This window comes from Bos grunniens, chromosome 21 (assembly GCF_055505025.1).
Source record: "Bos grunniens cultivar Pamir isolate PY7600 chromosome 21, Bosgru_T2T1.0, whole genome shotgun sequence".
NCBI lineage: Eukaryota > Metazoa > Chordata > Mammalia > Artiodactyla > Bovidae > Bos > Bos grunniens.
The window spans coordinates 38,674,214-38,697,365 of NC_141185.1; the positions used below are offsets into that span (position 1 = coordinate 38,674,214).

The window sequence follows — 23,152 nt, forward strand, 5'->3', positions numbered from 1 at the left end:
CAAGTTGTTTTAGTTTGGAGCTTTATAATGACAAAGCATAATTTGAAAATGATGAATATAAACTATATACCATTTATTAGATGCTTAATGCAAACAAAATGTACTTGGTAAATTATAATATGTTTGGGAGCTCTAGTTTTAATATTCATTTCACCCCTCCCTAGGAAACTGGTATTACTCCAGGTCTGTGTGTTCTGGTTCAGTCCAGATAATCTTTCCTTAAACAATATCATTTGCTAACCATCCTCTGTCATTTGTAATATTCTGTCCTTTCCTACACTTATTCACATCAAGCCCGTTCTTTCTTTCCATGAGGGCTGAAGCAATAATTTACAAAAATTCCCAGTTTCTCTTTGCAGCTGTATTGTTGTGACTCCATTACTTGGCACAGGATTTTGCTCCACAGGAACATAAAGCCTTCACTCACTTCCATGTATATAAGTGATATGCCATCTATTATGAATAAATGCTTAATGCAAACCAAAGGCATTTGGTAAATTATAATTTATAAGTGTTCTGGTTTTAAACTGCCAATGGCAGTTGTTTTTAAATGTCTGCTTTCTTGACACTGGTATCAGATAATGGATTTGTGAACAGTGTTTTCTGAAAAGCCTTAGTCAGTATGAACCCGCGTAAGGTTATAAACTTACGTACTTCCTAAGTGATATTATCAAGTCCTCTTCGGCTGCAGCTCTCTAGGGCTTTTCTATTTAACTATTTCATAACATCTTAGATACTAATCTTAATGTCTGAGGTATACTATACTTGTATTCAAATTATGTTCTTCTTGGATTAAAAAAAACAAACCCACCTTCGTGATGCCTTTTCTGTCCTCTGTTTTTCAGAGAAAACATTTTTAGTGAGAAGACCTACTGATACAAGATTCACTCATGTATTCATGATTATCTGGGTCAGAAAACCTTTATCTCCACCCCCAACCACAGTGTACTTTTGACGGAATGGACAGTAAGATTTTACTGTCTTCTCAGAAGATACTTTTAAAATCTGGGGCTTTCTGTTTGATGTTAAAAAGTGCTTCCAGTCATTTGGGTTTTAAATTACAAGGAAAGCTGCTTGGGCAGACCACCCAAGCTGGGTTCAAAGAAGTGATCGTTCTAAGACAGGTGCTCTTCAAATAGAGGTTGTCTTTCAAACAAGTTCTACTGAGTGGACAAGTTTTTCCTGACCCCTGGGATTTTTTATACTCCCCCCGCCCATTTTTTCTCATCAGAAACCAGTTTCTTTGTGGAAGTTTTCTTGGGAAGGTTTTGTAAGCATAAGACTATATAGATGTAACATTCTGCACTTTACTAGTAAATGCAGTGTCTTTAATGTAAAGCACAGAGGGCGTTAGGACAATAATCCCACACCCTGTGCTGTTTGGTTTTCCATGTGTAGATTTACTTATGCCCTGGGATATTCCACAAAAGAGTTTAGATCAGTTGTAGAGTTTTCATTGACTAAGAAAAAAGAGAGATTAGAAATCAAGACTATAAAAATATAGATCAAAATCAAAGGAAAAAGAGGATACAATAATAGAACTATAAATTCCACATGTCATTCTAAATATAGTACCCTCATTTTTGAAACTTTGAGAGATCTATAGTTGTATATATTAGTCCCACTGTACAGCTGCCATACATAAAGCAGTGTGTTATTGGCTTTATATATTACAGAACTTACATAAATTATCAACTAGACTAGAAAACCGGGAAACACATCCTGTGTATATAGTTATAGTAAAAGTGGCATTTCAAACCAGTAGAGAGAAGGTGAATTATTCAAGAATTTCTTGGGTGGGGGAGGGAATTTAGGCTTCTGCTTCATGCCACACATCAAAATAAATTTTAAATGATTTGATAGTAAATTATAAAACCATAACATTACCACACACAGTGATGATTAAATAAATGCAAATGGCTAGATACAAACATGTAGTTACCTCATCTCATGGTAAAGGATAACTTTTTAAAGGAAAAAGGGACAGGAAGAGAAAATAAATCACAAAGAATTGTTTGACTACATAAAATTGTTTAGCTTCAGTATATTAAAAATGCCTTAAAAATAATGAGCAAAATTATTGGCAGTAAATAAACTGAAAAAAATATTAACAACATGTATTAACCCTTTGTTATAGATATATAATGAGAGAATCCTTATAAATCATTAAGAAAAAGAGAAAAATCTTCAATAAAAATTTTTAAATAGAGGATACTGGGATGACCCAGAGGGATGGGATGGGGAGGGAGGTGGGAAGGGGGTTCAGGATTGGGAACATGTGTACACCCGTGGCGGATTCATGTTGATGTATGGCAAAATCAATACAATATTGTAAAGTAAAAAAAAATTTTTTTTAATTAAAAAAAAAAAAAGATAAGTGTAAATGGCTACTTACATCATACCTTACCCCACAATCAATTTCATATCTTGTATTTAAATGTAAAATCTATGAAAATACCAGAAGTATTTAAATTTAAATTTACCAGAAGTAAATTTCAAAGAATATTTTTGTAATGCTGAAGTAGGAAGATTCTTCTAAGTCTGACACAGTATCCAGATATACGAAAGGGAAATTTTGACAGATTTTATCAAATAAAAATGAAACCATTCTTTATGACAAAAAGCAAAAAATATAGATAAGCAACAGACAGGAAAATTTATTTGCTGTATATGATGATAAAAGGTTCATATCAGACTTCCCTGGTGGTCCAGCGGTTAAGAATCTGCCTTGCAATGCAGGGGACATGGGTTCAGTCTCTCGTCGGGAGTTAAGACCTCACATGCCATGCCAGCACACTGCAAATACTAAGCCCGAGTGTAGCCTTTACTGACCCCACACTCTTCAGAGTCCACACACCACAACTTGAGAGTCTGTGCACCACCACAAAGATCCCGCGTACTGTAACGGAGACCTATTACAGCCAATAAACAAATAAAAAGGTTAATACCTTTGTTATTGGTAAAGTGCCTTATAAATCAATAAGAAAAAGACAACCCTCCATAGAAAAATGGGTAAAAGGTTCACAGTGATAATTAAAGAAAATATAAATGCACATTGCCAATAAGCACATGAAGTGAAAAGTCCTTAATCACACTAGCAATTAAAGAAATGCAACCTTTAACATTTTTAGCTGTCAGATGAGTAACAGATTTTAAAAATGAAAGTGTCTGATGTTAGTGAAAACATGGATGAACTTTTTCTGGGAGTATAAGTTGATTTAAAATACTTTTTTTCTGGAAGGCAGTTTGAATTTTGCAATGTCTATCAAAAATCTTAAAGTAAATCTTCATATCCTTTGAACCACATTGTCATTACTGAACATTTACTCTCAGGAGGCAGAAGGATTTGCTCAGCACAGCTGTGGTGAACGTTGGCTGTGCAGTGAGCACCTCCTGTCCTTATGGAGTTCCCAGGCACAGTGTGGCCCTCCTCTGCAGTGCCTGAGCATACCAGTGTCCGCTTCCCAGTGCTCTTTGTGTCTAGGATATAAACTTGTGACCTAGGCTTCACCACCCAGCATAGCCACTCCAGACTTTTACTCTGAGGCTAATAAAGTAAGAAGCAAGGACATCCCAAACTCTATTCCTTTGACAGTTGCAGGCAGCTGCATCTGTTGTCCAAGGTCATAGTGTGAGTTCAAGCTGTGACATATGGTGCCCGGAGTTTTTTGTTTTGTTTTGTTTTGTTTTAGCGGATCAGGTTCCTGGTGTGTGATTTGGATATTGGTCCATGCAGTATAACTTTGATGCCTGTGTTTTCTAAATCCTATGATATACCCAAAGCTTGTCAGTTAATTTCCTTCCTGTTTAAATCAACCAGAGCTTTCTTCCCCTGGCTTGTAACTAAGAACTCTGACTATTAAAACAGGGTTGCCATTATGTTGAAAATTGGATACAATAGTAAGAAATTGATTGATGTAAAATTTTACATACACTGGATGATCCTCTTCCTTCTTTTAAAAGCTACAGTACTTCTTAGTTTAAGCAGTTTAATCAGAAAAGGAATTTAAAATAAGAAATTGGATGCTTACAAATCTGTTGGAAAAGGTTGCAGGCCTCTTTATTGACTCCAGAACAATACCAAACGTATCCACTGGGGGCACTGCTTCCTCTGAGGCCAAAAAAGGAAGGAAGGAAGACGCTAATGCCACACACAACTTTCTCCCACACTCAGGAAACCACAATGGGTATTGGAAGCTGCAGATCAGAGATTAGGAAATCAAATAGTACAAGTTACCCCACTGGTTCTTGACACACAGAATCTGGAAAAGGGAGCCTGAGTCTACTGCAGGGAAGCCTCACATTTCCAAACCTTGCTTGATGACAGCCAACAGCAAAAGATGGCCTTGGCTCACTTCACCCTCCAAATCTCGTAAAGTACCATTTGTGTAGGGGGGAAAACTCTTGCATATGCACAGACTCCTGGAAGGATATGTGCACTAGTAACCGTGGTGATTTCTAAGGTAGGGAAATGAGGGGCTGAAGGACATAAGTAAGGGGGAGGCACTTTTCACCATGCTTCTTGGTTGTGTGTTGTGCTAAGGTCATCACTCCTAGTCAGAAAGGTACCAAGTTCATCGTATTGGTGTTAAAGCGCAGGAGTGTTTCCTGTACTCCAAGGGCACACACCCCCAGGCCTCTGAGGAGTATTTCAAGGCTCTTTGAGAGGAGAACAGAGTAGGTCTCTGGGTCTACTTCTACTTCAGTCAGAGCAACTCTGATTTTATCTGTTCTTTGGTTTAAGCTTCTGAAAAAGATTTCGTTAGCTGTTAAGCTTCTGAGTAAGAAAGTAAGAAAGCTGCTTTTGTAAAAAATTGAAGACCGGTGTTATGGAAGAATATTAAATATCATGGAGAAATATTCATTTTACACATATTAACTAAGTGAATATTTCTGAGACGAGAAGACTGGAAGTACAAGTACCAAATCACCTCTTCATAGTTTTTTACTGTTTATTTGTGCTCTCTTTCTCACAGTTATTACAATTATCTTTAAAATTATTTTTATAATCACAATTACATGTTATTTTTTTACCTGAAAAGAAAAGCACTCTTGCCAAATCTAAATGCGTTAGCTAATAAATGAAATAGTGCTGAATGGCACTTGTGGGGGATTTGTTAGGTAGAACCTCCAACTGATGTGTCGTAAATGAGTTACACGTAGGCCAGGATTTCCTGTACAGTCCTCAGGGGTTAAGTCAGGCTGGAGCTGAGCCTCCTCCTGCTCCCTTCAACTTAGAGTCCTTTCATTGTTCATGCCAGTATTCCATGTAAAAATTTACGAAGCATGGCGCTTTATTATTCTGGAAATTACAGGTTTCATAGCATGCTTTAATTTGATTTGATTTTTAACTGTTTTAATTGTGACTTATTCATAACAAGAATAATGAGATTAATAACTCTAATGAACCTATCATTATGAATTATTTAACCACGTGCCAGACACCATCCTAAGTACTTTGCATCTATTATTTCATTTAATTCTGATGATGACCATGTGAAGCTTAGGTATTATTATCTCAGTTTTACAGATAAGAAATTGGATGCTAAGATATAAATGAGTAACTTGCTAAAACCTCAAATGACAGAACTAGGTTTCTAACCTAGTATCTTATTCCAGTATCTCTCCTCTTAACCAACATACTCTAATGCTCAAGTTTCAGGAACCTATCAATTATGTTGAAGCAAGTACCACTATATCAGACAAACAGATGATTACAACAGGGGCTGTCTTTACCATCTTTCTCCCACTAGAGCATCAGCTCCATGAGAACAGAGAGCTTGTCTGTCTTGTCTACCTAGCACAATGCCTGAAAAATCATAGGGAATTACATATTTGTTGAACAAATGAATACTTACATGTTGATTCTTAGACCCATGCTTCTCAACTCTGCCTGTACATCAGAATTGCTCATAGAGCTTTTGAAACATGCTGAATGTCTAGAGCCCTCCCATTCCCACTAGCATCTCCAGGGGAGGAATTCAGGCAAGTCTGTATCTTTAAAGATATACAGGTGATGCTAGTGCTCTGTCAAACTCTAGAGCCCCTATTCCAGAGCAGTGGTCTGGAATTTTGTTTAAAAAAAGTGAAATTCATTAAAACACAAATTGCTGGACCCCACCCCCAAAGTTTCTAGTGTTTAGTAGATCTGGGGTGAAGTCTGAGAATTTGCATTTCTGCAAGTTTCCAGGTCATATTGATGCTACCGGTCTATGGTTCACACGTAAAGAATTATTGTTTTAGAGGATTGGTTGTAAGGGACTAAATCAAAACATTTGTACATAGGACTTAAGCAGGGGATTTAGTGAGGCCAGAATCAACATTGATCACTCAGGCAGTGCAGGTTAATTACAGTTTTCAAAGCACTCACAAGAATGCCCATTGAATTTGTTGCTCCAAAAATTTCTTTGAAAAATGGGATATAATTTTTTAATCCCAAGGGAAAAGGAAAAAAAACACATTTCTTTGATGGGTTTGACCCGAGACTGTTCACTCTGTAGGTCCTCCCCTGCTGAGGCACTCTGGGTCTGTCCATACAATCTCTGAGCAGGTGTGGCCTCACTCCCCAGACCTCTGCAGTTCTTGTCTCACAAGGGAAAACCTGTAGTTTCTCTTCGTGTGTTCTCCTTTCCTTCATTATCTGCCCTTGTCAACCAGGAGACCTGGCAACAGGAGGTTTGGCACACTCTTTTTTCCAGATACTGTTAAAAAATTCTAGATCCCAAAATTCCTGGGTAACATCTAATCTTAGATTATTAGGACATTGTCAGTAGATGGGTAAGTACATTTCCATTGCCTGCTGCTGCATTAATAAGAGGCAAGAATTCCTTTCTAATGAACACTAGGCTGTGGATAAAAATTAAAAGCTTTTATGTCTAGCTGATGGACCTTGCACCTAGTAATATTTGGGTTGGTTTTTTAAGAGTGATTTCTATCCCATGCCTGCTGCTTTTATACCATTCATTTTGTGTATTTCACATTGTTTAGAGAAGAACTGCACAAGTTTTATAAATGGTGTTTTTCTCCTTGTGTTAGGTCTCTTTGCAATGCAATCAATGTTTACAACCTCACCTGCAATAACTGTTCAGAAAACTGCATTGATGTTCTGTTTAGTAACAAGATTACCTTCTTAATGGACCTCCTCATACACCAGTTGACGGTATGTAATATTATTGCTTTGAATTAGAAGCAGTTAAGATTTGAAAAATATCCCCTATGGAGAAAACTAAAAGAAGCCATCTTATTTATTCTCCAGATTGAAAAAAAAGTGAAGATGATTGGGAGAGTAAAATAGGAACTGGCAGAAAAACCTCTTCATTTGAAAATCTTATAATGCATTCTCCTAAGTCCCAGTGTTTGATGGATAATGTACCTGTAGCACTTGCCGAGATCACAGATTTCCATGGTTAGACTGGGACTTTGGAATGAGTTAGGCTCAAAGCCGTATCTCTGAGGTCATAGAAACTAGTGCTGTACAAGGGAAGAAAGTCTCATAACCTCTCTTGCCAGCTCAGTTTAAAGGGTCAGTTTGTGTTTAACTTGGTAAGAAACATAAAGAAAGGGAAGTAATGCCTCAGTGATGAGGCAGGGTGAATGGTGGGAGAAGATATTAAAGAAAATGGATTTTTTTTAAAAAGGTCAATTTAAGACGGACTTTTTGAGGGCTCTTGATGTATTTTTTGAAGCAAGAAATTCTTCTGTCACAAAGGGGCAAACCTGTTATACTTTTGAAATAGGAGCAAGCAGCCAATTGTAGCCTTAAATTTTCCTTCAGTCCACAGATGTTGAAAGAGGTAAGCTCAGGATAATATCCAAAGGTTTAGGTCTGTCAACTGCAGCCTCCAGAACACAGCCCTGGGACCAGAAGTTTCCTGGTGAAGTTTCTGAGCCCCTGAGGTATTGGCACAAAATCACTCTCAAGCTGCAAGTTTATAACACAGGAGATTTATTTTTCAGAACCGATTTATTTTACTCAGCACGTAGTTCTAATAGCTTTTCCCTAAACTGTGAGCCTTTTGCTCTCTTTCCTTCTCCATCTGGTTAATTTCTACATCCTGAGACCTTTACTAAGACATAATGGCACTTTCTTCATGAAACCTTCCCCAGCCTGACCCTCTCCCCAAGTCCAGGTTAGGTGTTCTTATATGCTCCGGTACATTAGGTCATTCATAGGATTAATCACATTGAATGTAATCAGCTGCTTACTTGTCCATTTCCCCAACTAGCCATAAAATCAATGAGGACAGGAGGTGATTCATCACTTTCTCCAAAATCCTAAAACAGGGCCTGACACAGTAGGTTCAGCACATTGTTGATGAATATATAAGTAAACAAATGGATTCCCATATGTTTCAAGCTGAAAATCAGAAAGGAAATGATGAGGCTCTTACCTGCTCATCTCATGACAAAGAGAAGGGACAGCAGTGAGAAAGGACAAAAACACAGACCTAGAACAATGCAGTGCAATAAGGGTTGTTTATGATGACACTGAGTCATCACTTGAGGGCTAAGTTATATATGGTTTATCTATAAAATAAGGCATTGAAATACAGGTAATGGATTTTAGCAAAAATTTCTATCAGAAATATTTCAAAGCCAGGGACAAGGAGAAAGACTTAGCATTTGTTGTATGACCTTATGTCCCAGGCATTTTAATATATTTTGCCTCATTTCATTTTTAAAACAAAGTCAGTGTTAGTATACTGCTTTACAGGTGAAGAAACTTGAGTCTGAGAAAGGTTGACTTGCCCAGGGCTACATGGATAGTCATGGAGTCAAGAGCCCAAGCTAGGTCTGTCAAACCCCAGTCCAGGGACATTCTGCACAAAAATTGACTCATTTTTCAAAAGTGTCAGTGTCATGAAAGACATAGAAAAGTTGAAGAACTGTCACAGATTGGAGGAATCTAAGGAGATCTGACAATGAAATGTAACGTGGGATCCTAGATTAGAAAAAGGATGTTCGTGAGAAAACCTGAGACTTCAAATAAGGTCTGTAGAATAGTTAATTTTATTGGCTCAATGTTGATTTCTTGCTTTCAGTAATTATACCGTGGTTTTTCAAAATGTTAGCAGTAGGGATACGGATGAAGGGAACTCTACTATTTTTGCAGCATATCCCGTTTTAAAGTCTTCTTGCTTATTCCTTCACATTTCAAAGCCATTCTCTTCTGTTACTTTACCCTGTTCAAAGTATATAATTTCTATGGTTCCATTACCAATTTTAAATTATTTCAAAATAAGAAGTGGGAAAAAAAAAAAAACCCATGCTCTCCAACTATTCCATGCCGCATTATCTGAAAGAATTTACTGTGTGAAACCTGTTCTTATATTGGTAATGGAAGAAGATACATAAATGTACTTTGAACAGAACAAGCAACAAAAGGGAATGGTGTTTGAAATGTGAAGGAATGAGCAAGAAGACTTACAGACAAGATCTTCCATCCTAGCTCTTCATTCTTTTCTGATCAAAACCTGTTCTCATCATATAAGGTAGTTTGTTTATTCTCTCACTTAATAATTATAAGTGCCTACTATTTCCAGTTGCAGAGAAGTGTAGGGTATGATCCTGACCATCCAGGAAATTCCTGCTTTGGAGTAGGAACAGATATGTAGGTTGCACATAAAAATGGTGTGATGTCAGCCTGTACAGAGTATGGTGAAGCACAGAGAAAGGAGGTCGGTAGCCTCTGCCCGGGACATCACAAAGCTAGACCGTAGCTCCTCATAATAGCTTTCATTTATTAAGTGCCTACCATGTGCCAGGAGCTTGTAAGTAGCTTGATCCTTTCCCTCTACTATGAAAGCCCCAGTTTCCTTTGAATAATATTCCCTTACTTGTGACCTCAAGATTTCTTAACACTCGGAAAGCTTTTAATCTCCCAACCAATGAATTTCACCGCATTCTATGTTTATTTTGTTCAGTTTAGAACTTGAATCCTGGGACATTAGTTTGTCAAACACATTTTATCCCTCCTTCCCTTAAACGTGGCACTTCCTGGTCTTTACTGTTCTTTTTGGCTTTTTATTCTCTGTCAATTCTAATACTGCTGTGATGGAGTTTGTGATAATTGAAAGAGGTGGGTATATTTTCTAAGTTGGAGAGGTAGAGGTGGTGGTGGTTATTTTTACATTTCTGGAAATCACTTGTGAATTTACATTTTTATTGCTACCTTGTTTTGATGTACGTGTAACTGAAATATGGATCACTAACTTGTAAGTACCCTTTCAGCAAAGGGTAGGAAACTGTCATCACACATTTTCCAGAAGGATTATAAAGAAGCATAAAAGAAGTTAATTAATTAAGATCTGATGGAATTTATATGACAACTGATTATAGGGCAGGTCAGCCTTTCTTCAGCAAACTGAGATGGTTTAGGAGGCTTTTCTCCCCTAATCTAGCTGTTTGGAGTTTGTTTTAGCATTCTTGTATTGCATCTCAATAATGTGCAAAGCGTTGTACAGATGCCAGGATTGCAGAGGTGAATTGGACACAGTTCCTTCATTCTAGAAGCCCACGGTTGAAGAATGAGCAACTTGCATACATTAATATTAAACAAAAGCTGTGAGAAGTTCTGTAACACAATCAGAGCTACAGAGTAGTGCATACAGCCTAGAAAAGTACCTGGCACATAAGGAAATGCCTGCTAAATATTTGATGAATGAGTTCTAACTTGGAGTATTGGAGACTTTCGGGGAGAATTTGGATTTGCCTATGCCTTGAAGGGTAGAAATTCTACAATTCTGGATTATGATTTTTACAAAAGCCAAATTAGCATGGGTGGCACTGAAAAAGTATGTGTTTTTTCTTGCAGTATAGATTCAAAGTAGGATTTTTAGGATAAGGTCTTGAGGAATTTATTTGGAGCCCTATAAATACAGTACATTTAGATAGGCATTATCTTCAAAAAGTATGAAAACTTTAAACTATGTTAAAGCAGATTTCAATAACTGAGTGTTAAGAATCTTCTCTGTGCCTAAATCATTACACTGCAGAGGAAAGTGTAATATCAAGGCCTCTACCTTCAAAATGTCTCCTTAAGGAGACTACACATGACCATTAGAAGGCAATAAAAAGACCAGTGAAAAAGAGCAAACTGGCAAAATAGATAGTCCCAGTTCCCATTCCCAAAGAAACACTTAGCAACTATATACAAACTAAAATACCGTTATAAACTCGATGATATAAATCAAAGCAAGATCCTCTATGACCCACCTCCTAGAGTAAAGGAAATAAAAACAAAATAAACAACTGGGACCTGATTAAACTTGAAAGCTTTTGCACAGCAAAGGAAACCAAAAGCAAGGTGAAAAGACAACCCTCAGAATTGGAGAAAATAATAGCAAAGGAAACAACTAACAAAGGATTAATTTCCAAAATATACAAGTAGCTCATGCAATTCAATACCAGAAAAGCAAACAACCCAATCAAAAAGTGGGAAAAAGACCTAAACAGACATTTCTCCAAAGAAGACATACAGATGGCTAAAAAACACATGAAAAGATGCTCAACATCACTCATTATTAGAGAAATGCAAATCAAAACTGCAATGAGATATCACCTCACACCAGTGAGAATGACCATCATCAAAAAGTCTACAAACAATTAATGCTGGAGAGTGTGTGGAGAAAAGGGACCACTCTTGCTCTGTTGCTGGGAATGTAAACTGATACAGCCACTATGGAAGACGGTATAGAGATTCCTTAAGAAACTAGGAATAAAACCACCATACGACCGAGCAATCCCACTCTTAAGCATATACCCTGAGGAAACCAAAATTGAAAAAGACACGTATCCCATTGTTCATTGCAGCACTATTTGCAATAGCTAGAACATGGAAGCAACCTAGAAGTCCATCAACAGATGAATGGATAAAAAAGTTGTGGTACATACACACAATGGAATATTACTCAGCCACAAAGAGGAACACATTTGAGTCAGTTCTAATGAGGTAAATAAACCTGGAACCTATTATACAGAGTGAAGTAAGTCAGAAAGAGAAAGATAAATATCACATTCTAATGCATATATATATATATATATATATATGGAATCTAGAAAAATGGTACTGACAGGGCAGCAATGGAGAAACAGACATAGAGAATAGACTTATGGACATGGGGAGAGGGGAGGAGAGATGTATGGAACAACAGGTGAGATGTATGGAAAGAGTAGTATGGAAACTTACATCACCATATGTGAAATAGATAGCCAACAGGAATTTGCTGTATGGCTCAGGAAACTCAAATACAGGCTCTGTATCAACCTAGAGGGATGGGATGGGGAGCGATATGGGAGGGAGGTTCAAAAGGGAGTGGATATATGTATACCTATGACTGATTCATGTTGAGGTTTGACAGAAAACAACAAAATTCTGTGAAGCAATTATCCTTCAATAAAAAATAAATTAATTTAAAAAAAATATCATTATGAGAACTCCAGAAAACAGTTTAGATATTAAAATACACAAGGTGATCTCAAGGCCAGGAACAACCACACTGATGTGAGTAAGAAAAACTAATTTGCTTTACTCACAATCTCTCCTCTCTCGAGTTGGCACAGCTTGGCATTGGAAGATGATACCCCAGCTCATGGTTCTCTGCTTTAAAGGGAGAGGAGTTGAGTGTGAGTCCAGCATTCTGGCTTTTTGGAGGGCTGCCCAAGGGACTTGTATCTGCCTCACCTGACTCATGGCACTGCCAGGAAGCTGGCATACTTTGAATGCCTGGCAGCCCTTGAGAACAGCAGAAAGCAGGGCAGCTTACTACTGAGAATCAGAGAACCTGCAGTGCTACAGACAGACACTAGAGGGAGCAAGAGATTACGATCTCTTCAGAAAGAAGCCAGCCAGGCCTTCTAATTAAGAAATTGCACATGCAGGCCCAGAGAAGTCCTGTCCCCTATAAAAATGCTTCATAGAACCTCTGACTCCCTAGTCAAGGGAATTGGTGTCTTCCCCCTTTACAAAGCCACTATGTACAGTCTAAAAGTGATACCTATTTTTTCAAATGTGCAGATTCCAACACAAAGTTACAAGACACACAAAGAAAAAGGGAAGCATGGCCCCTACAAAGAACAAGATAAATCTTCAACCAACCCTAAAGAAGCAGGTATATGAATAACGTGACAAATATTCAAAATAATTATTCTAGAGATATTCTGTGAACTCAGAAAAATGATATATGAACAAAATGAAAATTAAAAAGAGATAGAAAATATAAAAAGAACCAAATAGAAGTTTTAGAGCTAAAGAATAAATTATTGAACTGAAAAAACTAGAGGAATTCAAGATCAGCCTTGATCAAACAGAAGAAAGAATCATTGAACTAAAAGATAGGTAATTTGAAATTATCTAATCGAGAATAAAAATAAAAAGGAATGAAAAAAAGCCCGAGGGACTTACGCTGTACTGTAAAGTAGACCAAGATGTATATTATGGTGGTCACAAAAGGAGAAAGAGACAGAGACAATGGGGCAGAAAACTTATTTAAATAAATAATGACCTAAAATTTCCCAGTCTAGTAAAGGAAAGGGAATCCAATTTCAACAAGTCCAACAGGTCCTAACTTTGGTGAACCCAAGAAATCTCACATAGACACATTATAATCAATTATCAGAAGTCAAAAATAGAATTTTGTATGCAGCAAAAGGAAATCAGCTTGTCACATGCAGAAGAACTCTCATAAAACAGTGTATTTCACACCAGAAGACCTACAGTCCAGAAGGGAGTGGGATGTTATAGTCAAAATGATAAAAGAAAAAAAAATGCCAACCAAGAACACTACATCCAGCAAAACTATCCTTCAAAAAATGAAAGAGAAATAAAAACTTTCCCAGATAAACAAAAGCTAAGGAAATTCATCACCACTACTAGACCTACTTGATAAGAAATTCTCAAAGGAGCCCTGAAAGTAGGAGGAAAAAAAAAAAGACACTAAAGAGCAGCATGGAAGCATGTGATAGTATAAAGCTCACTGATAAATGTGAACATAAAGACAAATACTGGGGGCTGTAATACTGTAAAGTGAAAGGAAAGTGAAGTTGCTCAGTCGTGTCCGACTCTTTGTGACCCCATGGACTGTAGCCCACCAGGCTCTTCCGTCCATGGGATTTTCCAGGCAAGAGTACTGGGGTGGGTTGCCATTTCCTTCTCCAGGAGATCTTCCCAACCCAGGGATTGAACCTGAATCTCCTGCATTGTAGGCAGACGCTTTACCATCTGGGAAGTAATACTGTGATGGGGGGTTAAATCAGTGTTAATCCTGACACAGAAATTAAAAGACCAAACTGTTAAAATAGCCATAAGTATAAAAGTATGTTAATGGATACATGATTTAAAGTATGTACTTTGCGACATGAAAAACATAATATATTGAGGGGAGAGAAGTAAAAGTATAACATATTTGTATGTGATTGATATTAAGTTATCAGGTTGAAATAGATTATTATAAATGGCAACCACAGGGAAAAATACCTATAGAAGATACTCAGAAGAAAATGAGAAAGGAATCAAAGCATGTTACTACAAAGGAAGATGGCAGAAGAGGAATGAGGGGCAAAATAACCGTATAAGACATAAAATAATTGACAAAATGGCAATAGGTATTCCTTCTCTATCAGTAATTACTTTCAATGTAAGTGGTTTACTCTCCAATAAAAAGGCACACACTGGCTGAATGGATAAAAACACAAGATCTGACTATCTTTTGTCAACAACAGACTTACTTTAAATTTAAGGACACACATAAGCTGAAAGTGAAAGAATTGAAAACGATAATTCATGCAAATGGTAACAACAAGAGAACAGAGGTAGCCATCCCTATATCAGACAAAATAGACTTAAAAGTCAAAACTCTCAGAAGAGATAAAGAAGAACATTATATAGTAATAAAAGGTCAATTTTTAAGGAAGGTGTAACAATTGTAAATACACATGCACCCATCAGAGCACTCAAATATAAGAAGCAAGTATAGAGGAACTGAAGAAAGAAGATGACAATAGCTCAGTTAAAGTAGATTTCAATACCCCACTTTCAATAATGCATAAACATCTAGAAAGCAAACCATTAAGTAAACAGAGGATTTGAACAGTGTTGTAGGCTGCATGGACCTAATACACATATATAAAATATTCTACCCACCAGCAGAATACACATTTTCTCAAGCACACATGGAACATTTTTCAGGATGGATCACATATTAGGTCACAAAACAAGTAAATGAATTTAAGATGACAGGTGTATTTTCTGACCACAATGGAATGAAAATAGAAATTAATAACAGAAGGAAAACTGGAAAATTCACAAACATATGGAAATTAAACAACTTGATAAAAAAAAACAGTGGATGAAAGAAGAAATTAAAAGAGAAACTAAATAGTATCTTTAAGACAAATTAAAATATGGCATACAAAAACTTATGGAGTGCTGTAAAAGCAGTGCTGAGAGGAAAGTTCATAGCAATAAATACCTGAATTAAAAAGGAAGAAAATCAGAATCCAACAACACATTAAAAAGATCATACACCATGACCAAGTGGGCTTTATCCCAGGGATGCAAGTATTCTTCAATATCCACAAATCAATCAATGTAATACACCACATTAACAAATTGAAAAATAAAAAACATATGATTATCTCAATAGATGCAGAGAAAGCCTTTGACAAAATTCAACATCCACTTATAATAAAAACTCTCCAGAAAGCAGGAATAGAAGGAACATACCTCAACATAATAAAAGCTATATATGACAAACCCACAGCAAACATCCTCAATGGTGAAAAATTGAAAGCATTTCCTCTAAAGTCAGGAATAAGACAAGGGTGCCCACTTTCACCATTACTATTCAACATAGTTTTGGAAGTTTTGGCCACAGCAGTCAGAGCAGAAAAAGAAATAAAAGGAATCCAAATTGGAAAAGAAGAAGTAAAACTCTCACTGTTTGCAGATGACATGATCCTCTACATAGAAAACCCTAAAGACTCCACCAGAAAATTACTAGAACTAATCAATGATTATAGTAAAGTTGCAGGATATAAAATCAACACACAGAAATCCCTTGCATTCCTATACACTAATAATGAGAAAACAGAAAGAAACATTAAGGAAACAATTCCATTCACCATTGCAACGGAAAGAATAAAATACTTAGGAATATATCTACCTAAAGAAACTAAAGACCTATATATAGAAAACTATAAAACACTGGTGAAAGAAATCAAAGAGGACACTAATAGATGGAGAAATATACCATGTTCATGGATTGGAAGAATCAATATAGTAAAAATGAGTATACTACCCAAAGCAATTTATAGATTCAATGCAATCCCTATCAAGCTACCAATGGTATTCTTCACAGAGCTAGAACAAATAATTTCACAATTTGTATGGAAATACAAAAAACCTCAAATAGCCAAAGCTATCTTGAGAAAGAAGAATGGAACTGGAGGAATCAACCTACCTGACTTCAGGCTCTATTACAAAGCCACAGTTATCAAGACAGTATGGTACTGGCACAAAGACAGAAATATTGATCAATGAAACAAAATAGAAAGCCCAGAGGTAAATCCACGCACGTATGGACACCTTATCTTTGACAAAGGAGGCAAGAATATACAATGGATTAAAGACAATCTCTTTAACAAGTGGTGCTGGGAAAACTGGTCAACCACTTGTAAAAGAATGAAACTAGAACACTTTCTAACACCATACACAAAAATAAACTCAAAATGGATTAAAGATCTCAACGTAAGACCAGAAACTATAAAACTCCTAGAGGAGAACATAGGCAAAACACTCTCTGACATACATCACAGCAGGATCCTCTATGACCCACCTCCCAGAATATTGGAAATAAAAGCAAAAATAAACAAATGGGACCTAATTAAACTTAAAAGCTTCTGCACAACAAAGGAAACTATTAGCAAGGTGAAAAGGCAGCCTTCAGAATGGGAGAAAATAATAGCAAATGAAGCAACTGACAAACAACTAATCTCAAAAATATACAAGCAACTCAGCTCAACTCCAGAAAAATAAATGACCCAATCAAAAAATGGGCCAAAGAACTAAATAGACATTTCTCCAAAGAAGACATACAGATGGCTAACAAACACATGAAAAGATGCTCAGCACCACTCATTATCAGAGAAATGCAAATCAAAACCACTATGAGGTACCATTTCACGCCAGTCAGAATGGCTGCAGTCCAAAAGTCTACAAGCAATAAATGCTAGAGAGGATGTGGAGAAAAGGGAACTCTCTTACACTGTTGGTGGGAATGCAAACTAGTACAGCCACTATGGAGAACAGTGTGGAGATTCCTTAAAAAACTGGAAATAGAAGTGCCTTATGATCCAGCAATCCCACTGCTGGGCATACACACTGAGGAAACCAGAAGGGAAAGAGACACATGTACCCCAATGTTCATCACAGCACTGTTTATAATAGCCAGGACATGGAAGCAACCTGGATGTCCATCAGCAGATGAATGGATAAGAAAGCTGTGGTACATATACACAATGGAGTATTACTCAGCCATTAAAAAGAATACATTTGAATCAGTTCTAATGAGATGGATGAAACTGGAACCTATTATACAGAGTGAAGTAAGCCAGAAAGAAAAACACCAATACAGTATACTAACGCATATATATGGAATTTAGAAAGATAGTAACAATAACCCTGTATACGAGACAGCAAAAGAGACACTGATGTATAGATCAGTCTTAAGGACTCTGTGGGAGAGGGAGAGGGTGGGGAGATTTGGGAGAATGACATTGAAACGTATAATATCATGTATGAAACGAGTCGCCAGTCCAGGTTCGATGCACGATACTTGATGCTTGGGGCTGGTGCACTGGGACGACCCAGACGGAAGGTATGGGGAGGAAAGAGGGAGGAGGGTTCAGGATGGGGAACACATGTATACCTGTGGCAGATTCATTTCGATATTTGGCAAAACTAATACAGTATTGTAAAGTTTAAAAATAAAATAAAATTTAAATTAAAAAAAAAAGAAAAAGGAAGAAAGATCTCAATCAATTTAACTTTATACCTCAAGAAACTAGAGAAAGAAAAACTAAGCCCAGAGTTAGCAGAAAAAAGAAATAATTAAAGATTAGAACAAACTGTCATAAAAACAGACACATAGACCAATAGAACAGAATAGAGAGCTTGGAAGTAAACCTACAAATACACAGCCAACTAAGATTTGACAAGACATAAAAAATATGAAAAGGAAAAGGTGGTCTCTTTAATAAATACTGTTGGATAATCTTCAGTAAACTCTATTGGGAAATGGTGGCTATCCACATGCAAAATAATGAAGTTGGACTCTATCTTACACCATACACAAAACTTAACTGCAAATGGACTTACAACTTACATGTAAAACCTGAACCCATAAAGCTCCTAGAAGAAACATGAGTAAAGCTCCTTGACATTGCTCCTGGCAGTGATTTTTTTTTTTATGATATGAGAAAGCACAACAAAAGCAAAAATAAACAAATGGCACTACATTAAACTAAAAGGCTTCTGTACAGCAAAGGAAATAGTCAACAAAATGAAAAGGCAAACTGCAGAAGAGGAGAATATATTTGAAAATTATATATCTGATGAAGGGTTAATGACTTAAATACATAAATATAAAAATCAGAAACACAAAAAGTAACAAGTATTGGCAAGAGTTTGGAGAAATGGGAACTCTTGTTTCCTGGTGGAAATGTGAAGTGGTGCACCTACTTTGGAAAACAATAATGACAGTTCCCCAAGAAATTAAAAATAGAACTACCATATGAGATTACTTCTTGGTATTTACCCAAAAAGTTGAAGTCAGAACCTCTGAGATCCTTGCACTCTCATGTTCCCTGTACCATTATTCATAATAACCAAGAGGGGGAGAGAACTGAAATGTTCATTGGTAGTTGAATAAAGAAAAATGCATGCGTGCATACACTGGAATATTATTCAGCCATAAAAAAGAAGTCCTTCCATACGTGACAACATGGATAAACCTTGTGAAATAAGCCAGTCACAGAAGGGCACATACTGTATGATTTCACTATCTAGTCAGGCTCACTAAACTGAAAGTTAAGAGCTAGGATGAGGGCAAATGGAAAGTTGCTGTTCAGTGAGTATTGAGTTTCACTTATGCAAGATGAAAAAGTTCTAGAGATCTGATTTACAACCATGTGCATGTAGATAGACTATGAAATATACTTAAAATTGTTAGATGATAAATCTATGTTACATGTTTATTACCACCAAAAAAAGACAAGTATGAGTACTGCTGAGTACTGTGAAAATAGATTGATGGACTTTTAATGCGGACAAATTCTACATAGTCCATATTACAGATTGGTAAATGGAGTTATGGCAAAGAGGTCATACAACTACCTAGTGATAGACTCATGACCTGAATGCAGGTCTCCTGAGTTCTTGTCCAGGACATTCCCTTCCTATAACCTAAATTGATGTGTCCTCACTTTATTGTCCTCACAAATGAGATAAAGTAATATTTTTGTGACTTTAATTTTATCCATGTTTCATATTTTCACCTGGGTAATATATACTGAAGAAGCATTTAATTAAAAGATTTATAATTTCTTGATGTTTCATTGCACTTTAAAAAGGCATTCAATATTTTATTAGCATTCTTATTTTTAATTCATAGTGACCTGCTCCTCATGGAATATTTAAAGAATACTCTTATAAATTGTGTGTATATATTTTCTGGAGCCAAAGAAACTGTTAATTGAAAAGTGATGTACAAACCTTAAATAATTGATATGATACTGTTGGATCAAAGAGACTGTTGGTGAGCACTGCAGAAGATGACAAGAAAGCCCTGTATACTAACAAAGAAAATATAAGTGCAACCTTACAGCAAGGGGATTGTTTTTCACTGAGTCTGGTGCAGAGCCATACGGATGCCTATTTTCATTATAGCAGCAAAGGCCTGGAATTGGTTGTTCACCACATTCTCTTCTTTGTACCAAGGAGCCAGAACATGGACTTCATAGTTAATTACATGGGAATAGAAATCCTTCAGCTCTCCACAAGTAACACTGGTCTTCCGGACGCCACTTGCCTCTTGTTTCTCCTTTCTCCACTGTGTGGTACTTGCTCAACATGTCAAGGGCACCCTACCCATTTCTTCATCAATAATGTGAATTCTGTTTCTCATATACTATATATATTATATATACATATATATATATTTATTGATACAGAGTGTATTAGAACCAGAGAGGAGGCTTTCATAATATCTAGTCTGGTCTAGTCCTCCTTGTCTTACAAATGAGGACAATGGAACTCAAAAAAAGAGAAGGATGGGAAATGTGTGGGCTGGGTATTTGCCAAAAATTTCACAGCCTGTTTCCAGTAGAATTGGGATACAAATTCAGGTCTCCTAAATCCCAACCTAACTTTTTCCCACTATATTACATGGCACACTGCTCCTTTAAGTCTGGTGAGAACAGTTAAAGGATATTGCGACTGGTATAGAACTTTACCCTTAAAGCTACATTCAAAATTGATCTAGTGAGAGAACATGGGTCAAATTATAACTCTTAAGTACCATTCTACTGCAGTCATATGAAATCATATCATCATCATCATTATTACTGTCACCTATAATCACGGAGGAATTGACACATCCAGCATCATAGTGGAGATTTTATCACACTGTTTTCAGATGGTGGGTAAAGCAAACACAATGGTTAAATATGTACAAAACTGAAGAAAGCAATTAGCAAACTTTATACACATAGATAGAACCATATGTGAAACATTAGAGAATATAAATTTTTTATAAATACACATGGGAAATTTACAAGAATTGACTATGCGCTAGGCCATAAAGCAAGTCTTAACATGCTTGAAAGAATCCATATCATACAAATGGTCCAGTTTTGCTTCCAATATTATTGAATAAGCTCCTACCAGAGTGACCCTTCTGCAGATGGCAGGAGGTATAAAGTATGAAAAAAACCTACTTGAAGGTGCTACAGACCTATCAAGAGCAGACAGATTCTGGTCGGAATAGACACTTGGAAGAAGGGAGCAGCATTGAGTAAGTTTCCTGGTTTTATGGCCTGAGGGCAGTACCGCATGGGATGGCTAAAACTACCATAGAAAATCCACAGTCTTTCTGGCCTGAAGAACCAGAAGACAGAATTTGGGGCAAAGGTAACTGCGAGAATGTAGGGATGACATTCAAAAAGGAGATAACCAGAAAGGAGGATTCCCTAAATTATTTATAAATATCTGAATGACCCTGGTACCATATGTTTGTGGGACACTCCAAGTACTTCAGCTAAAGACAAACTGAACTGAGATTTCAACTGCTATCCATGAATAAAGTTTTGCAGTTGAATCCAGCAAAATCATATGCCTGCTTCTTTTTAAAAAATCAAACTGAAAAATATAACAAGTCAAAAATTCACTGAATGAATTAATAAATGATAGTGATGAAAAACAGAAAAATAACATGAGACAAACACCCACAGTAATACTTATTGCAGGAGAGAATCATCAATGGATGCAAAAACTAGTGAGTAAAAGTATAATTAGGAAAAGGATATTTTTTAAGTTTCAGAATAACTTTGAATTACAGAGAAGGAAAATAGAAAATTTGCAATGAAGAAACTTGGCAGATTCTACCTTAACTGTGTGATCAAAACTAACATCACTAAAAACAATATATCAACATCATTTACCCTCTAATATCATATTCTTAGAAGCTCACACTGTCATTCTGTGACATTTGATACTTTTGCAAAATACGTCATCTAAATATGAGAAAATATCAAATAGTTCCAAATTGAAGATGGTCTACAAGATAGCTGATTAAATCAAAAGATTGAAGAATTCATAGAGACTAGAGAGATGTGAGGAGAAGGCAATGGCAACCTACTCCAGTACTCTTGCCTGGAAAATCCCATGGACGGAGGAGCCTGGTAGGCTGCAGTCCATGGGGTCGCACAGAGTCGGACACGACTGAAGCGACTTAGCAGCAGCAGAGAGATGTGACAACTAAATTCAATATGGGATTCTTGATTGGATCATGAAGCCAAAAAAAAAAAGGACTTTAGTGAGAAAAACTGGGAAAAGTCTAATGAAGTCTATAGATTAGCTCATTGTTTTATATCAATGTTAATTTTCTGCTTTTAGTATTTGTGCTGTAATTATGTAGGGTGTTAACATCAGGGAAGACTGGGAGAGGTGTAAAATTATTTACAAAATAAGTATAAATTAAAAAAAAAACAAAACAGTTCACTGGTGGACGTAACAGAGTGGAAGTAACAGAGGAAAGATTATTGAACTTTAAGTTATATGAATAGGAATTAACCAGTCTGATGAGTGTGTGTGGTGGAGAGATTGAGAGAACAAAAGCAAACAAAAAGGAACAGAACCTTAGGGAATTGTGGGCTAGTATTAAACGGTGTAATATGTATATTGGATATCCAGAAGAACAAAGAATGAAGCATTAAAATATTTTTGAAAGAATAACGTCTAAGTTTTTTCCAAATTTGATGAAAGTCATAAATATACAGACTCAATAAGTTCACCAACCCCCCAAAAGGATAAATACAAAGATAATCATGTCAAATTACAAAAAACAAGTATAATAATAAGAGAAAATGTTGAAAGGTGCCACATTGCATACAGACAAATAATGATTCAGGTAATGCCTGACATCTGTCTCACCAGAGGCCAGAAGACAGTGAGCATTTTTTATATAAATTTATTTATTTTAATTGGAGGTTAATTACTTTACAATATTGTATTGGTTTTGCCATACATCAACATGAATCCGCCACAGGTATACACGTGTTCCCCATCCTGAACCCCCCTCCCACCTCCCTCCCCATACCATCCCTCTGGGTCATCTCATTTTTAAAATGCTAATAATTAGAAAAGAAAAATTCAATCCATAATTTCTATATCCAGCACACAAAAAAATGCTTCAAGAATAAAGGTGAAATAAATACAGTTGAAATTTGGAAATATATGCCTTAGACAATTAGATGACAAAAGGTTGTACTATAGAAATGATAAAGTTCTTCAAACTGAAGAAAAATGACACCCAACGAAAATGACCATCTTTAGGAAGGAATGAAGAACTCTGGAAATGAAGATGTGTTCTTTGTTTTT

The 23,152-nt window shown here is 36.4% G+C and overlaps 1 protein-coding gene across 11 annotated transcripts in view; it reads left to right on the forward strand.

Annotated features, from left to right (window-relative positions):
* The window catches only part of SCAPER (S-phase cyclin A associated protein in the ER), a 419,038-nt gene that overhangs the window by 281,980 nt on the left and 113,906 nt on the right, over positions 1–23,152 (forward strand). For all 11 annotated transcript variants that reach the window (XM_086363974.1, XM_086363978.1, XM_086363979.1 and 8 more), the window contains one exon: positions 7,036–7,159. In XM_086363974.1, the coding sequence (XP_086220100.1) occupies positions 7,036–7,159 (124 nt within the window). The remainder of the gene's footprint in view (positions 1–7,035; positions 7,160–23,152) is intronic.